The 19,643-nt window shown below is 36.8% G+C and overlaps 1 protein-coding gene across 4 annotated transcripts in view; it reads left to right on the top strand.

Annotated features, from left to right (window-relative positions):
• The window catches only part of LOC131432877 (facilitated trehalose transporter Tret1), a 49,942-nt gene extending 43,788 nt beyond the window's left edge, over positions 1–6,154 (top strand). For all 4 annotated transcript variants that reach the window (XM_058599447.1, XM_058599464.1, XM_058599456.1 and 1 more), the window contains exons 4-6: positions 4,303–4,488; positions 4,564–4,808; positions 4,871–6,154. In XM_058599447.1, the coding sequence (XP_058455430.1) occupies positions 4,303–4,488; positions 4,564–4,808; positions 4,871–5,644 (1,205 nt within the window). In that variant the 3' untranslated portion in view covers positions 5,645–6,154. The remainder of the gene's footprint in view (positions 1–4,302; positions 4,489–4,563; positions 4,809–4,870) is intronic.
• The last annotated feature ends 13,489 nt before the right edge of the window (positions 6,155–19,643 follow it).

The raw sequence follows: 19,643 nt of genomic DNA, 5'->3' as shown, positions 1-19,643 counted from the left end.
TGACACTTCTATTGCTTAATTTTGAAACTGCGACTTGATGCACTGTTAAGTTGGATTTGATGAGTGAATTAGAAGTAACTAGGAAGGCAGTAACATTAGTGAACATATAAGGTACAAATTTGAAAACCGTTTCATTTTTAAACGGTGTGGTTTCGCTGCCAATAAAATCTCCGTTAGCACAACAAACATTCATAAAACTGGCAAATGTTTTAGTTGTGCCTGCTGATGAGCCGTTGAGTAAATATTTGATTCGGTGATGATATCCACTCATCTTTTGTCCGTCGGGTAGCGATTCCAGCTGGTGAAACTTCTTTTAATCCTCTCTGTGTAACAAAGATTATTTCCGCGATGCAACCGATGTTCGAGTGTTTAAATGACTAACTAGGGTATCCGCGGCTTTTTTCGTCTTCTTGCTAGTTACGGAAACCGTTCGATAGCTTTTCCTCATATTCTAATTCCGCATTTCTGATCAGATAAAATTGTGATTCAAACATGAGGAAATAAAGTCCATTCTACCCACTGTTCTACTGACTGTAAAATGCTAATATTAGCATAGTTCTTTCAGTGGTTTCCGTCTTTCCCTGTTACGGCAGTTGTTCGATGCTTTGTAGTGCACCCTGTGTGGTAGCAAAGCGATTAAATTTATGAACTGTCGGTCGGACAGGCAAATGTTTATGATCAGTGCCTGCGTCCCGTCGGAGCGGGAACTGGGAATTGAATTGTAAAGATAATAAAAAATTGCGAACCAGACCGGTTGGTATGCGTCTGGCGTCCAGTGAAGTCGACGACGCGTGCGTTAAACCGTAATTCAGACGAGCAAATTCAATTAGTCGTTGGAAGAAATTTGCATGCACAGGTGTTTTTATCTTTACATCGCCAGCGTTATCAATTGACGGTAGTCATATCTAGAAATTCTCGAATGATTGGAATTTGATATCGTTTTTTTTCTTGCTTTGTCTTATTTTCCAAGCCTTCGCTTCACAATGCCTCAACTCTGCGGTATTTATAAGATTGCAGTACAACTTTGTTAAAATGATGTTGTTTTCTGTATACTTGGCTCGATACAAAATCAGACCAGAGTACCACAAAATTCATGTGCTGATTTTTCCAACACTCGTTGACGTGAATTTGTTGATTAGGCCACCCAGTAGTTTGCTCTTTAAACCACAACTACAAATAGCCTTCTTAACCATGTACATTTTCGGGAATTTTGACTGTTTTGGCTCTGAAATTATTGTCAAGCTTCCCACGTTGTATTCCGGTATAAAACACAAGACATTGAAGTCTACTTTGTCAGTTGTTCCAGCAACTTTAACCACGCAGTTAAATCTTGTCCGTAATTTGTCGTACACAGAAGAAGAATTATGAATTTCACAGCTAACATAATCGCCCTTATTCTGCATAACGTCGTATTGGTTTTTCGATCGAATATGGTTCGGTCGAATCCTAGTTACCTTTGATTTTGCTAACGTTATTAGGAATACGAGTGAAATACGATCAAATAAACGAACCGTGTTATTCAGAATAAGAGCGAATTCTACAAACGATACAATTCATAACTAACAATATTCCATTCGTATACAATTTTACAGGTCCCGAGTGTAATCTGCACTCGGCTACTAAGTTCCGCCGTATGCGTCTATATGTATCAATATTTCATTAAGCAGATATGTGCTTCTGTGGCTCAATCGATTAACTGGCGTGGCTTTGTGATCTAATGTTTTTCGGTTCCAGTCGCGCTGTTACTATCGATTTTTTTATTTTTTATTTAACTCGATTTCAAGCCATGTAATTTTCAAATCACGCAATTTTACATATTCTTGAATATAAATTTGTGTGAAATATGATGGTCCATTTATGTGCATCTTATGAGATGTAAAATCACAAGATTTTTCGAACTGTGTATAGTTTGCACGCTCTTGTTTACCGAACCAGGTTCCTACTTTACTGCTTAGTGTTTTTATTGGCTTCAACGACCTATATCCTGCTGCTTCCTCTACTTTTTGAACAAAAGAATACAACGATTTAACCTTCGCTTAATAAGCCTAAATACTGCATTCCTCTAGGATTTGAAAATTGTAGCCGTTTGCCACCAGACACCGGTTTCCGATCGAGACTCAACCGATCCCGGAAGCGTTTCAAAAAGTTTTGCCACAAATTGGGACAAACTTGTCTGCAAACCGTATATAAAAACGTGCATACACAAATAAAATTTAGCTTATAAATCATGACTAGACTTTGCCAAAACTGTCATGGAGGAGTACGACTATCGTATTTCCCCTTGTATTGTGGCCGAAAATATTCATAATATTTTCAGTTGAATGTTTTGAATGAACAATATTGTCCGATGTTGAAGTTAGAACAGCAACTTCTCCGAATAAATTATTGGGCTCATGATCGTTCGAAGTTGCGGATACATCACTTCACAGTTCGAAACTACAAAATGCTTGCCAAACAAAAAAAATTCTTGTATATTCTGAAAGAAATATTTTATTGTATACAGCTTTGCTTTGCAATCATATTCTTCCCGCACCTCTTAGACAATTCTCTTTTGGGTTGCTTAAATATTAAATATAGCAAAAACTTATTTTATTCAATATTGATTTTATTATATACGGTTTCGATGGACGTCTGCAGCTAAAAGCGTTGATTCTTTTGATTTATTTATTGAAGTTTTTTCAGGACGTTATTGAGTTAGAACTTGTAATACAAATTAAGTTTCCAACAAAATATGCACGCGCGAAGAATTATTTGTGAAAGAGTAAACAAAGAAGATTTTTTTACGGTTTGAATTTCATTACACTTGGTCGTCTGTTCGTCAGTGCATAACAGTTTCTGTTGAACTGATATGCCATCTAGTAGTTCAACATGAACCGCTATGCAAAGAAAATTGAAATTGGCCCTAAGCACACAATAAGGCTAACCTCCTGTAGCATAACCATAATAAAATATTTTCATACTCCTAAAAATAACTTATAAAAGATTAAAGGATTTTAATTTCAAAATACTTACCTTGTTGTTTGTTTATGATCACTTTCTAAGATGACAATCCCTTCAGTAAGTTATACTTTTTGTGGTATAGATATTCCCTTCCGAAACTAGTCATAGAAATTAGTTAGCAAAGGGCGAAACGAGTATCCTAGCAACTACGGGTACGGGTGCCATTTTTTTCATTTTCAACGGGTTCGGGTTAAAAAATTTGTCGTATTTCGGGACTTTTTTTGGGTTCGGATCAGGTACGGTTAAAGCTTTTTATTTTTTAATCGGTTACGGGTCGGGTTCGCGTCGGAAGAGAAAACGTAGAGAAAACTAAAGAGAAACTGTCAGTTGCAGTTAGGCCCTTTGGTGGCGGCATTGTTGATATTTGCTGTGACTGAAATACCTTGAACAGTGCCAGCGAAGACCAGAGATGCCAGATTTCTTATGAAGTGCTGCAGACGTTTTTTTGTTGAAGAGTGGAAAATCGAGTTTTTCGTAGACTTTCGTCAAAATTTACTAACTTTTCAATTAGTCAGAGTAGCGTTTTTTTTTGCTCGCCAAGCCAGTCTTGTGTATCATACTTTATAGAGAAATTAAAGTCTGCGGACATTTTTTCCGGATTGATTTTTTACCTGGTATCTCTGAAGCAGACGAAGAACCGACTATAAATCTCAGCAACAACGAAGAAATGTGAACCACAATTCTTCGCAAACAGTGCTGAATAGTTATTAAAATAAATTTTCTAAAGAAATGTAAAAGTACCAACAGGATTCAGTGAAAGAATGCAATCGGTCCTGTTTTTGGATTTTGAGTGACATAAGAAACAGAAGAAAAACATGACATTTAAATTTCGGCGATAGTAATCCGCCATTTTCAACCGAAAAACTCGTCATTAAACTTGTTAAAACTATCAAAGATGTTAACAACTGTTCTATTTTAGTCCATTTTTTTTTCATTTCGACGCATGCAGAAAATATCATCCATGCAGTAATCAGGTAACAACTCCACGCCTACTGGGTTGTTATCACACAACAAACAAATAACTTTGCTGTCAAATGCCACCGCGGGTACTTGATGACGAGCTTACCGTGGCTTGCTCCGCGCACTCAATCAAGGCAATTTTCGCGATACGGGTGCTCCCGGCGAGAGTAGTAAAACGTGATTTGTGTTGAAGTGCTACCCATTGATGTCTCAATCAGTTAGCCTCTTACCGAGAAGTGTTTTTTTCCCCTCTGTCAAGGCCAATTCTTTCTTTATCTAATCACTAGATAAACAAACAAATGTTCATTGTTTATATAATTTTTTTTAAATTTTTCTTTTCAGGATCATGGGTAGGATCGTTCCTTGCGGTCGGTGCCTTCTGTGGTGCCCTCCCGGCCGGGTATCTGGCGGAGAAAATTGGTCGCAAATACACCACCATGTCGCTTGCCCTACCCTACCTTGCCAGCTGGTTTTTGATCATTTTTGCCAGCGGTGCAGGAATGCTATATGCCGGTCGATTCCTGATAGGTAAGATAAGCCACTGAACCCCCTCCTAATACGTTTACAAGTTGATACTGATGTTTGGTTCTCTATTTTGGGTAGGTTTGGCTACTGGAGCTTCCTGCGTTGTCGCCCCTATGTTCATATCGGAGATTGCCGAAACGGCCATCCGTGGCGCCTTGGGGGCTTTCTTCCAACTGTTCCTGACGGTCGGTATTCTGTTCGTGTACGCCATCGGACCGTATGTTACCTGGACAACGCTTAGTGTCCTATGTGCTATCTTCCCGGTGCTGTTGATTGTGGCAATGCTGGTCGTGCCGGAAAGTCCGACCTACCTGGTGAAGCAGGTACGTACAGTTATCCTTGAATCATTATCGGTTGTGACTGATTGTTCGATTGTTAATTTCAGGGACGCCGCAGCGATGCCGCCGTTGCACTCAAGTGGTTCTGGGGATCAAACTGCAATACTCAAAGCGCAGTGGAAGCTATCCAGTCCGATCTGGATGCGGTTAAGGGCGAAGCCAAAGTGTCGGACCTGTTCACTAAGGTCACCAACCGGAATGCACTGTTCATTGCATTGTTGCTGATGTTCTTCCAGCAGTTCTCCGGTATCAACGCGGTTATCTTCTACACGGTACCGATATTCAAATCTGCCGGCAGTACGATGGACCCGGCCATTTGTGGTATCGTGGTCGGTGTGGTGCAGGTTTTGATGACCTTTGTTTCGTCGGTGTTGATTGATAAGGCCGGACGTCGGATTCTACTGTTGCAAAGCAGTTTCATCATGGGTTCATGTTTGATTGTTCTGGGGGTGTACTTCAAGCTGCAAAACGACAAGGCAGATGTTTCCAACATCGGATGGCTTCCGTTGGCTTCGGTCGTACTGTTCATCGTCAGTTTTTCGCTTGGCTTCGGTCCGATACCGTGGATGATGATGGGTGAATTGTGCGCACCGGATGTCAAAGGACTTGCATCTGCCCTGGCGGTCATGTTCAACTGGTCGCTGGTGTTTCTAGTCACGAAAACCTTCGGAACGATGCAGGACTACATTGGGTCGGATTGGACGTTCTGGTTCTTTGGTTTCTGGATGATGCTGTGCACGGTTTACGTGTTCGTCAAGGTACCGGAAACCAAGGGCAAAACCAATGCCGAAATTCAAGCCATCCTGAGTGGTAAAAATTAAAAAGAAAATAAAAACAGAAAACGGGGAGACTCAATGCAGAGACTGGCAAACGAAACCACACAAACCAATTAGGTTTTTTACCGTCACTGCTAACCTCAATCGGATGAACACTTTTTGACAGTCCAGCAGTACTGTTTGTAAACAGAAATTTCTTTTGTTTGTTTATTGACAAATTGGATCAGATCATTTACGGTCCGTATCGCCTAATAAAGTTTTAAAACATTTGTTCACGATTGAATACGGTTCGGTTTTGATATTTATTAAATAAAAGTAACTCAGTTGCAAAGTGTAAAGATGATTGTTTTAGATGTGCTCTTCGATTTTTGTTTAAGCTTGTTTGTAAACAGTACCGCTGAACTGTCAAGGATGAATACTTGTTCATTTGTGTCGTCACGATAAAAAACCTAATGGGGCTTTTCAATGTTGTTGAAGCGCTTTAGTTGTAATGAGTTTTGGTTTAAGCCAGGCCCGTGCGCAGGAATCATCCATGGGGGGGGTTTCAAGGGGAGAGGGGGGTGTCCAAAATGCGAAAAGGCGCCTCATCCACTATATTGACAATGTAAAAAGCGGGGGGGGGGGGGGGGGGGTTTCAGAATAAGGGCGATTAATATTTTAGTTTTAGATTTATAAGCTATGAAACAGCAAGCAAAATGGTTATAATAAATTGTTAGCCTGTAGCATTGAAATATTAGCTAGTTGAATGGAAAGCAGTACAATTATTTTAGCTGTACGCTGATACAAGAGAAAAAAAACAAAAGAATACTTCACGATATCGGTGTATTACTAGAAACCATTTGTCCTGAGCCAGGCTTATGCGCGTGAAGATTTGATCATATCAAACAATTCGAAACAGTAAAAACAATCACGTTTTTCTTAAAACCGATGAAAATACCTCCAGAAAACAGACACAGTGAACTTCCGAGGGTTTCTGTACAACTTTACCAATTAATTTTGAGATTTTTTTTCCTACAAAATATACAGTGCCATACAGTGGTTCGGATGTGCCGGACAAGCAGGGGAAATTTACTTCGACAAGAAAAAAAACCAGCCTTCCATCGACTGAAAAGCTTTAATTCACACATCAAACAGCGAGGGAAGTGACGCTCTAATTGCAATTGCAACTCCTCCATTCAAGCCAACATGGTTTCTCTCTAGCGGCCGTCATTGTGCAATCAGTTGCGAATCGACTTTTTCGTTCCAGTGTTTGCTTCGGATTTGCACAGTGCGGTTCCAAAAAAATCATAGGCACTAATCGGGGCCGAATAGATGCAACTTATACCAGTTAAACCAGATTCCCCAATTGGAAGAGAAAAATGCTTCATCGCTAAAAACATTGCACATTATTTGTTTCTGAGAAACACGCATAAATCGGAAGCAAGCAAAATAATCATATTTACAAAGAGTGACAGCAATATTTACGTGTTTATGCACCACCAGCTTGTCAGTGGCGCCAGTGAGGAGAATTGAACTGTGCAATATTGGCGCACGATTCAAACTGAAATCAACCGACAGCTACTCAACTAAGTACAGTAAGTCCTGTAAAAAAAGAGTCAATAACAAACGGACTACAGTTTTCATTACTGTTTCAACTAAAACATGACAAAACCTAACCTATGAAATTCTTGGGCGGAAAAAGGCCTGGAAAACACGGATTGTTACTTTAGTTGTTATTGGATATACAAAACACATATACATACGTACATACATACTCTCATGCTAAGTAGAAATTAAGATATTTGTGAGTCCGCAAGCCTGCCTGTAAGTGAGACGGAAATAATTGACTTGAAAATAAATGGATACGGAAGACTACAACAAACCCCGAAATAGTTGTTATCGTTTGAGAAATTTTGACCCTTCCGATCCGCAATTGTACTGATTATGCAGGAAGCAAATTACTAGTTGTTTTTCATCCTTTCCCTTTTGATTCACTGCTGCCGGCAAAAAGAAGCAGACCGTTTTGGAGTGACAGCGAGCCGCTTGATTCAAAATAATGCTGTGAAAAAAAAAAACACAGCAGGCGTAGTTGGTAGGCGTTACTTCGTTTTGGACGATGTCCGTACAGTGACATGCAGCTGGACAAAACCTCAAAATTTGATGTTTGTTATTATGTCTTTTGACATTTATCTTCGTTTGCTCATACATTCAATGACATGCTCTCAGAGTGCTATGTCGTTTACGCTTGGGAAAACTGAATCTGAAACAGGGTAGTTTCTTCATGGCGTTTTTCATTGAAAAACACCGGTGGATTGCTCTGGTTTTGCACTTTCGAGCAGAAATGGCAATGAAATAATGGTTAGCTCTAAAATACAATGTATTATTTATTGAATATCTATTCAAGTCCAACATCGCTCCACTCATCGTAATCGACCATCAAATTCTCATTTCAGCAGGAAAACTTTATTTCGGTTTTGATTTTTGTTGTGTCTGAAACTAGATACAACAAGATATAACTAATAAGCCACGAAATATGGCAGTGATTGTTCTTTCGCGGGATTACTTTCCAGCATTTTCATTTTAAAATTCCAAATTACCTGCCATAACGAGACAAGAGGGTTCTTGTTCATTTGGTTGACTGTCGATTTGACTCAAGCGTATAATGGTGGATCCATGTTTCATTCGTTGTAACATATCGACACAAAAGTTCAGAATTATTACGCTTAAACATGGCCAAACACTCTTGTAAATCAGCGATACGTTGTTGTTTCTGATCAGTTGTGAAAAATCGTGGCACCCACTTTTCAAACAACTTATTTTTATGAAGAATTGTTAATACACTTGCTCTTAATATCTGTACGATGTCAGTTATCTGCTGAAACTTTTTTGATGTTTTTTTTTTTTTGTTTAAGGACCTTTTAAACTTTGTCATTCAGGTTGATGTTTTTTGACAGCTCTATTATATACATGATTTGGTTATTACCATTCGGACAACATTTGCTTCCTCTGTTCTGTGATTTGAGATTTTTTTTAGAAGAGTAGAGCAATTAAAATTAAAAGTTTTCCTTATAACAGAATCAAATATCAACAATCTTTTCCGTTTCGATATCGATCAATTCGATTACAAACACTCTCGGGAACAATATTCTACGGTTCGAGAAAGGCAAGTATTAAACCAATCCAAAACAACGATTCAAGTCGCCAAAAGTTGGTAAAAAAGTATCGATCTGGCAAGCTATTTTCGGCTGCAGTAAGATTTTTCATCATATCTGCTTCGATGAACAGTGAAATAAAGGGTGTTTTCTGCTGGTATCTTTTTGGCAATACTGTTTTTAACAGATTACGCGTGAATCGTGTCTTGTGTCATTGTTCAGTTTGGTCTACAACTTAATCATGAATCGACATTTGGTCTATAAGTCACTGTTTGGTGTGGATTATGGGCCGGTGGCATTATTCGAGAATGTCCGGCCGATATGTTGGAGAGTGTGTACCAAAATTGGATCTTGCGCATGAGCCATGTAAAGCGGAACTGCGGATAACATTTGCATTCAAACATTAAATTATAGAAATCGTTCTATCGATTCGAATAAAGATTTCAGCAATTTTCTCAATTTTGAAGTACTGTTTTTTGAAAATCATATCGTATATCTCCTAAAAATCACCCTTTACACACACACACACATATATATATATATATATATATATATATATATATATATATATATATATATATATATATATATATATATATATATATATATATATATATATATATATATATATATATATATGGTTAGAACTGACGTTTCAAAATCTGGCTGATTGGTATTCAACAATAATTAATTAGATAAATTTACAAAAAGTGGATTCTTTTCTGACATCTCACTCTTTAAATAGCCCAACAGAAAACGGCGCCGAATGTTTGGCTTTTCTTTATACAAAGATTATAGAGTCTTTGTTATGTCTGTGTGTGCCCTTTTTTAGGATGTTTCTCCCCGTTCGACATAAATTGATGCAATCTTCAATTGAATCGATTCGCTCTCTGTATTAGTTAGTAAGTTAATATATAAGTTCCTTTTCCCCATTAATAATTTAATTTTAACTCATATTCCAATGAATAGTTATTTAAAAAAAAAAGTTTCTCCCCGCACAATTCTCTCGGAGATGACTGAACCGATTTTAACTGACTTAGGCTAATTTGAAAGCTACTATTGGAAATCTAACGCAGAACTATTTTTACCTAACGCACCATCTAAGTTTCATTATTTGAACCTTCTTTAGGGCGACGATTGAATTTTACATTTTTGTTATTTGTACAATTTTTAGATCTGTTACAAGAACTGTTCATTTTAAAATATAAGAACATTTATTTTCTTTTGTTTGGTGTAATCAAATTTGATTTTATAAGATTAGATGTTGACCAATATCGAGATTTGGAATTCGTTTCGGTTCAGTAGAGGTTATTTTGAACGCTAGAGATATAAATCAAAAGGCGGTAAAAGGTAATTTTTCATCATAATATCGCATATTTGGTTAAGTTTGCGAATCTATGCGGTCCTTCAAGTAACATTTTATAATGTACGGAACGAATAGAATCATTTGAAAATGATTCACATAACATTTCCTTACATGTTGAAATCGGAACAGAAAATCTTCATTGTTTGAAACAGAATCTTAGGTGCTACAGAAATAACAGAGCTGGACAATGATTTTTCTCATCTCCTTGCGTTTTGACAGATAAACTTGCAATAATCATCCTCGCACAGGTTCGCCTCTAATAGTCGCCCATGGCGTTGCAAATCAAGTTCGAAGATTAAGTGGCTGTCACTTATGGTTCCGGAGATATATTGGTATTGGTGAATTCCTAATTCCTAACGAAAAATATATGTTTTAGTGAGAATGACAAGAAAGAGGCAGGATAACACCACTAGGTGATTTAAGAGGAGTTTTTTACGTTAAGTCCGCACAGTCCACTTTTTTGGCATAAATTGACAAAAATAACAAAGACTAACATCAAAGAATCTACCAGATTTGTCAAAATCGACTGTTAAACGACCCTGTACATTGTTATACATACTCATACAGCCTGAAGTGCCCCAAGTATTGGGCAGCACTGAATTACTTCCGTCCGATTGAATATCACATCAACATTCTCGAAGAAAAATCTTAAGTATGTGATAAAGTTTTTCATAAGTTAGAGTGTTAGACAAGAAAAAAATTTACTAAAAAAACATTAAAACAATTTTTTGTACGTCTTAATTTTGGTGTGAATGATTTGTGAAAACGTTTACCAATGGAAACCATGATCATTGGCACATCAAACATGGTTGTTAAGGTTAACGCATTCATATACAGGGCCTACTGTAACTGCCCTTGAACTGAACGGACTGACGTCACCGCCATGCATTCGATCGGGCTTCTTGATTTGTATTCAGTGAAAATTAACGGTAACAATTGTTCCGGCCTTTCCGTTTTCGAGCACAAATCGGGGTAACGCCGCAAATTAGCTTCCGAATCATGTCTTCAGCATTTGTCACATGTGATCACTGACGGCAGCTTCTATGTAAGTAATTGTAAGTATTTATCCAAGTCCAAGTCAATACTCGCGGTACTTCTCAAGTGTCCATTGTTTTCTGTTTATCATCGGTAGGATGTATACGGGAGGCTTGTATTGGTTTACCAACGGTCGGAGGAAACAATCGTCAGTAGATACGCCTGTAATTTTCCGTGAGTAGCAGTTCAGCAGCTGGATGACGACAGTTTTACGAATCGTTGTTTTTCCGTTCAGTCAGTTCCGCATTCAAGCAGTACATGTCCAACACTGGAAACCGAGTGTTACAAACCTTTTGGCTGGGATTCGAATTTAATTGCTACCTAATTTTAATCTACGACTTTCGGATTTCGATTCCGAAGAAAGTCAAACAATGTCAATTCTAAGCGGACCGAAGATTTCGCTATCAAAACTTTGTGAACTATTTCAAACAGAAAGTTTTCGTGAGCGAATCCTTCTTATTGAATCAATCAGACTCTACTAAGTCTGTGAGTCTCCGAAAATGGTTCTTGTTCGTAAATTCAGTACTGGGATGAACAGAATTACGTTCGTCAGAGAACGCTAATTAGAAAATTTATAGTTTTCATTTACGAATGGAAACCTGCGGTGCCCTAAACTGTATCACACTTTTTAGTTGTGATAAAAGTCACTTATCTCGATATAGATAGTCGTATTTACCAATAAAACAATAATATTTACTGTGAAGAATCTGCTACGTACTTGAGATCAAGAGTGTTTTTTTTTCTGTATTTATACAGCTGTATGCGTAACACATCATACGCATACAACTGCATAAATCAAGGAAAATTGATGGGCTGACGCGTGCCAAATGTGTTTACGATTCAAACCCGTTCTCATGTGCCGTAAACGGACCAATTAACATACAAATCGAGCAGTTTTGTTTGAGTAGTATTTCTTCGAAAAGCCTTTTTCTTAGGCTGTGGACCATCTCGCAACCCTTAGTTAAAATTTGACATTCAATCAGTTATTTCGTTGTAATCGAAAATAATCCAGCTCGAAAGAATGTTTTTTTTACAGATCGATAGTTGTTTTCCAAACACTGAAATAAAAACTTTCAAAAATTCAGATTTCAGATCTTTAGTGAAAATTACTAATACTAATACTAATACTAATACTAATGGTAATACTAATACTTATACTAATACTAATACTAATACTAATAACTAAGTTATTTTTAAATAGCTCTTTTTCAGTTGATTTTTCGAACAGTTACGAGTAGTTTTCTTGAACAGTACCCTGTTTAGAGCAGATATTTTTGGGTATTTTTTTCGAGCAGCATTTTTTAAAATGTTTTTTCGAGAAGATTTTTTCAAATAATATTTATTACAGGCAGTTGTTTTGCGCAGTTTCTTCTAGCAATTCTTTCCCAAGAAGTCATACTTTTTAGTATTTCACAGAGGCTATACGAGAAGTTTTTTTCGTTTGTTACGACCAGTTGTTTCGAGCAGATGTTTCGAACAAGATTTTTTCGAGAAGATACTTTTTAGGAGTGCAATTTTTAGGTAGCTTTTTTCAAGCATTTTCTAGTTGAGTAGTTTATTTTCTTTTAGAGCCGCTCTTTTCGAGTGGATTTAAAAAAAAAGAATTTCGAACTTTTTTTGAGGATTTTTTCCTATCAGAGTTATTATGTTTTTTTCTTCAAACAGCTTTTCCGAATAGTAGTTTTACGAGCAGTTCTTTTCAAGAAGGTTCGTCGGAATAGTAATTATAGCGAACAGTTTTTCTTTCCTATACGAAACAAGTAGTTTTTTCGAGTAAATTCGAGCAATTTTTCTCAAGCAGTTGTTTTTTGAGTAGATTTTTGAGAGCTGATGCTGTTTATTTTCGAATAACATTTATTAAAAGCATATTTTCTAGCTGTTTTTTCCAAGAAGTAATTTTTTTCAAATAGTATTTCACGAGGAACATTTACGAGCTGTTTTTTTCAGTTGTTTCGAGCAAGATTGTTACGAATAAGATTGTAGGAGATATTTTTCGTGCAACTTTCTGATTCTTTTTCGAGCAGTTTTTATTTAAGTAATTTATTTTCTCTGATAGTTTTTTCGAGCAACTAGATTTGGAGGCTAGTTCGAGAATTTTTTTGCGAGTAGATTTTTTTGAACAGTATTTACAACTTTTTTCGAGAAACTTTTTTAAGCAGAGTTATCATGGTTTAATTTTGAGCATTTCATCCGAACAGTATTTTTACGAGCTCTTTCCAAGTAGATTTTTCGGAATAGTAACAATATCGAAATTTTCTTTTCAAATTCATGTTTACGAGAAGTTTGTTCGAACTGTATTTTATCGAATATGCTTTTCAAGCAGCTTTTATAGCAGTTGTTTTCAGCAAAATTCAAGCAGTTTTTCTGTTTCAGTCATTTTTTCGAGCAATCTTCCGGGTAGTTTTTTTAATAGCTTCCTTAAATAAGTGTTTTGAATAGCATTTTTTTCAATAGTTCCTTCGAGTAGAGTCTTTCGAAGTGTAGCTTTTGAGAAATTTTTCAAGCAGTTTTACAGAGCAGTTTTTTTAAATATTGTTCTCGAGCATTTTTCTGAGAAGTTATTTTTCGAGAAATTTGTTTTGTGAGTTGTCTGACTTGTAAGCAGATTTTTCACGTGCAGTTTTTTAGCAGTTTAAATCTTCCTAAGGGCATTTTCTCGAGTAGTTTTCCTCGAAAAGCATTCATTTGGAGATTTTTTTCAAGATTTTTTCAATTTTCTACAGTAGATTTTTTTTGAACAATGGTTTTTACGAGCAGTTTTTCCGAACCGAATTTATTTCGAGTAGTATGTTTTCGAGCAGACTTTCAAGCAGTGTTTTTTCGAACCGTTTTTTTAGAGCAGTTTTTTAAACAGTCATTTTTATGCAGTTTAGTTTAAGTAGTTATTTTTCGAAGATTCGAATTTTCTGGAGTTTTTCCGAGTAGTATCTTTAGGGAGCAATTTCATTGAGCAGCGTTTTGAAGCAATTTTTTCTAGCAATTTTTTTTCAGGCAAATCTTTTCTCGTAAAGTTTATTCGTGTTCGAGCGTTTTTCTCGAATAATATTCCTACGTATAGCTCTTTTCGAGCAGTCATTTCGAAAAGTATTTACTGGAGTAGTTTATTCGTTTAGTTTTTCCGGATAGTATATTTTCTATCCGTGTTTTTCGAAGCTTTATTTGGAGTAAATTATTTTTGAGCTGTTTTGTTTTCGAGTAGATTTTTATCGGTTATTTTCAAGTAATTTTTTTCGAAAAATATTTATTTCGAGCAGTTTTTTAGGAGTAGTTATGTCTTTAAATTTTTCTTGCAGTTCTTTCGAGCTGTTTTCTCGAACAGTGTTTATTTGTTGAAAAATTTTGGCCAGTTTTATCAAGCAAAACATACCGAGCGCCTTTTTATCGAGCAGCTATTTCTTCGAGTAGTATTTTTCAACAGTTTTTCTTTCAAGCAGGAACGTAGGACGCAGATTCTTATACACTCTTTTTCGAATCTAGTGATGTGTCAGTGTACCATACTCTCTAATTTTAACCTGATTATTTGGTTCTGAATATAGCACATTCTACATCGCAACTAAACATAATACTACTATACAAAACGTCAGCTTTTCCACAAACTCACGGAATATTGTCTTCTAGACAAGGATCCGCTTTGTCGAAGACTGCAGAAAGATCCAATACTGTTGTGAATAGTTTTTTAATATTGTCGCTGCAGCACTAATCTGCAATTCGCTGGACAGTCCAGCGCAGCGACGTTGCCGAGCGACGTCAGTTGAACTGCCATTTCCTACACGCTTAAAAATAGTTACTCAAAAATGAGTAAGATCTCACTCATCTACAGAAAAAGTGGAACAACTCTAATTTAGAGTAACTCCGAAGTTACTCAAATTTGAGTTCTTCCACTGGAAACGATATTTGGGTAAAATCTACTCATTTACTGAGTAATATATAATTTGTACATGAACCAAAAATAGAGTAACTATCACTCAAATTTTGAGTGAAATTTTATTTCACATATACCAAATTTGCAGAAAAATTGTTCCTTTTCTGAGTGTATTGTATTAAAATATTAAGTAATTGAACTCAATACTATATCAAGTGGTGGTCGCTTGGAGTAGTGTGTCAATCGCAAATTAACATACATGTCAGTTATGCTCAGGCACCAATCATACACTTATTCCTCATAAATGACATTTGAACATATTCGTTTCCATTCTGAAGAACAACACGAAGTTTATCATTCCGGTTTTTGCAGATACAACACCGTTTGTGTTGAGTGACTCACCCTCGAAATTCGCGATCTCACTAACAAAAAATACAACCTGTTGCTACAAATGGTTATTACAACTTTTAGACTAGCATTAAACTCAAATTTAGAGTAGGAGTTACTCAATATCATTGATGATAACTACTCAATTTTTGACGTTTCCATGTATCATTTGAAAATGAGTAACTAGTACTCAAACTTTGAGTAACTTTTTCTAAGCGTGTATACATCAACTGATAGAATCATGTTACTTTATACATATTTTGTTGTCTTGTTTATGAACCAAGTGCTTTAACATAAATGAAAACATTATCTTGCCTCCACTATCGAAGCACATAACGAAGGAATATTACTTTCTGTATGCGCTCAAAGTTGATAATGTATGTTTGGGAATCAATGGGTTTGACACTGAACGTTACAAGCGAGTGAATTTTCGTACAATTATGAATGATTAATATATCGCATGGCAATCTACATACCATTGGGGCACAGTGAACTTAGCTGGAGCAACATAATCAGGCGAGAGAGACGTCGCTTCCGATTTTTATCTGCATGCACAATATTACTCTCATGCCTTGCTTGTTCTCATCCGGAACGGCAGCACAATTACGGTTGACATTTGATAGTCTTTAGAAACGCTACAGGACTGAAGTTGTGTAGATCCCTAAGGAAGAGAGTGGTTTCTAAAAAATATTTCACTCAGGATAGATATGCGAAGTTAAGAAGAGCAGTGACATGCACGTGTATAATCTTTTGATAATTTTCAGCTGGCGAAATGATTCAAAGAAAGTTATTGTTTACGTTTAGTGTACAGAGGGAAACGAAAACTGTTATACGCGTAGCAATCCTCTTAAACCAGTATAGGTAGGATGAATTCGGAATAAGTCGCTATGCGCAAGATTCAAGAAGTGTACATCGCAAGGTAGAATAATTGCCTAATACACTGTACCGTTTTCGTACCTACATGGTCGGTTATGTTGTAGCGATTTAGATTCAATTTTGCCTTAATTGCGGTCGGTCACCAAATACGACTCTAGTTAAATTGTAAAGTAATATTAGAAGTCTAGTTAAGTGAAATAAATAAGTAACGAAATAGCAGCAAATATAGAATTAATTAGTAATAAACAGTGTTTGGAGTGAAGTGGAGTGTTTTACTTACCAGTATCGCTGCCGTGATTCTTACTGGGACTGCTTATGCTGGTACCTGCAAGAAAAAATTGGCCAAAACGGAATTGGAAGAAAAACAACTATCAGCTGTTCGAGGAAGTGGAATTTTGTCTGGAACACTATTTCGGAAGTGACACAACATTGGTGCCGTGACCAGGATCAGTGTTTCAGAACCGACGCGGCGTCAGTTGGAACCATTTTGAAGGTATTGTAAAGGATCGTCGCCATTGCGAGCAGTTCAACAATTCGAAACGCTTCGTCGCCATCACTGCTAATTTGTCTATGCTGCTGGGGCAGCCATTACACCAAACTTGGAGTAGAAAGAAAGCAAAATTTGGATTCAAGGCCTATTTGACAGGCTCATACGGTGAGTACCTGTCCAAATATTACACTTTCGCTTTCTTTTCTACCGGATCTTTCGTTTTTGGGATTTATTTCACTTAATTCAACGGAATATTGGTGATCAACATAATTCGAAGGAAGAAGGCATACGGGACGGATTCGTTCACTTTCGTTGAATGAGGAGCTTTCGGATGAACTGACGGACGGATAGTACGGACGTTATCAAAGGATTTCTGCGTCAAGTGGTGAACCTGCTAATATTGTACAAGGCAATTTTAGATAGGTACCAGGTGAGTACCTGTCCAAATATCTACGAGTAGGTGAAAGGTGCTTCTCTTGTGTGCATTTTTCAGACGGTTCGTTTCGTGCGATTTTGATTCGGTGCTGAGTAAATTTGGAGGAAATTCGTTAGGGAGTTTAGCTTCCCTGAGGAAATTTATTATACAAGGCCTGATTGACAGGCTCACAAGGTGAGTACTAGAGATGGTCGGGTATAGAAATTCTTATACCCGAACCCGACCCGTACCCGAGTGATCAGCAAAAAAAATTACCCGTACCCGACCCGTACCCGATTAAAATTTTAAAAAATTACCCGTACCCGACCCGTACCCGATCAATAATAAAAAAAAATTACCCGTACCCGACCCGTACCCGATAAAAAATAAAAAAAATTACCCGTACCCGACCCGTACCCGATTAAAAATTACCTGTACCCGTACCCGACCCGAATGAGTAGTAAAAAGTTTACCAAAATTCAGGATGGAAAAAATAGTGTTTTAGATAGCGAGCTAGATAGAGCGTATCAGGCTCTAGTTTGTCAGTAAAATATTAAAATGCTTGTTTTTATTTAAACATATAAATACACTGTGAAGCATGAATAGATTTCCAATGTCTTTGGTACTTTATACTCATTTACAAATGTCAACAAATAGGAGTAATATCTACTCAAATTTTTCGAGAAGCACATTTATCCAAAATGTCGTAATACCCATTGTATCCAATTTTGGGTAGGTATGGTTTTTACGAAACAGTGCGACTTTTGATCCAATTCTTTAGAACCACAAGTAAGCGTGCTTATTATCTTGACACACAAATAAAAAATTCACATTAGAATCACTTGAAAAATCACGAACATCCCCTAAAATTAATAGAGTATCATCGGTTCGTTTACGTGAATTGACCAAACATCAAATAATTCACGTGTATTCCCAGTGTGAAAAATTCAATTTTGAAAATGGTGAACTGTGAGTCCTTCAAGTGTAAGTAGTTTGAACATTTGTGAGAAATTTTTTTTTGGTACATTTTTTTTACTACAATGCAAAATGAATTATAATTTTGATTTAAATTAATCTGTCAAATATGCCCGTTTTATAAGCCTCGCAAACCCACACCAACGATGTTAACGGGAGCTGGTGGTTTTTACAGCCATTGAACTTCTGTTCCACCTCCCTGGGAACCCTCAACGAGTGAACACGGTGAAAATTTGAGCATTTCGCGTGAAAAGATTTTCACCCGTACTTTTGCGACTGTCACGCATCGAGATTTTCAGTGAAAAGAAACGTAAATTAACTCGACGTCAACATTTAAAAAGAGCCTAAAAACAATTGACAGATTTTCTTTGTTTACTTTCTCTTTCGACTATATCTGCGTTATTATACAAAAGTTCGTTACATATTTGGTAATGTTGGAAACATGGAGATATTATCTTTCATTCTACACGAACACTTTGTAGGTACACGTGAAAATTAAGGAGATATTCACAAAAGAGAAAGTAAACAAAGAGAAACTCTCATTGATTTATGTGCCCTTATGAAATGTTGACATCGAACTGGCAATATAGCTCAACTTGCTGTGCCATCAATCGGTGTCATTTCAAGTGAGGTGACACCATCCAGAAGTGAAGAATAAGAAGAACTTCTATGCAGATTTTCTGAAATAAATGTTCATGTTTTTATGGTTAGAATCCTAATGATTTATGTGTAAATTTTGAAAATCTCCAACCAATATTTAAAATAACAATTTTCTGGCATATGAATGTGATATGAGTACTACACTACATTTTATATATTAATCAAATAATTTTTACTGGATTGTGCATTAAACAGCTTTAAAATGGCAGTCCATTAAAACCTACGTGGAAAGTAGGGTCTGACCGCAACATCTTAGAGCTAAGGCAGTGTATCTTATTAAATATGTTATAAAAAAGCAGGGTGGAAAATATTCACATAACGTTTCACGTAACTATGATTGATCGTTTTTTTTTTAATTGAAGAAAACAAATGTTTTTTTCTGGAAAAAGATGCCAGTTTTCAGGTCTGGTTCTAGGCGCGAATGTCAAAACCCCTTGAATCAAATTGTTTATTTTTCGGAACAACTGTTTTGCAATAAAAAATTCTCGTCAACGTGTAAACATATTTATGTGAAGTACAAATGGTCGGGTAATCGATCAGAAAAAAAAATTTACCCGTACCCGACCCGTACCCGAGTGAGTAGTAAATTTTTTTACCCGACCCGACCCGTACCCGAGTAAGCAGTAAATTTTTTTTACCCGTACCCGACCCGTACCCGATTGAAAATAAAAATTTTTACCCGTACCCGACCAAAAACCCGTCGGGTACGGGTACGGGTCGGGTTTCGGGTAAAATACCCGATACCCGACCATCTCTAGTGAGTACCTGTCCATTCTCTATAAATTTCCAAAGGAAGGTGCTTTGCTTGGTATTGGTTTTTAGTTAGACCCCGCTCGCATTGGTTGAT

This window comes from Malaya genurostris, chromosome 1 (genome assembly GCF_030247185.1).
Source record: "Malaya genurostris strain Urasoe2022 chromosome 1, Malgen_1.1, whole genome shotgun sequence".
NCBI lineage: Eukaryota > Metazoa > Arthropoda > Insecta > Diptera > Culicidae > Malaya > Malaya genurostris.
The sequence above is the reverse complement of the archived record's forward strand: the minus strand, read 5'-3'. Positions and strand labels throughout refer to the sequence as shown.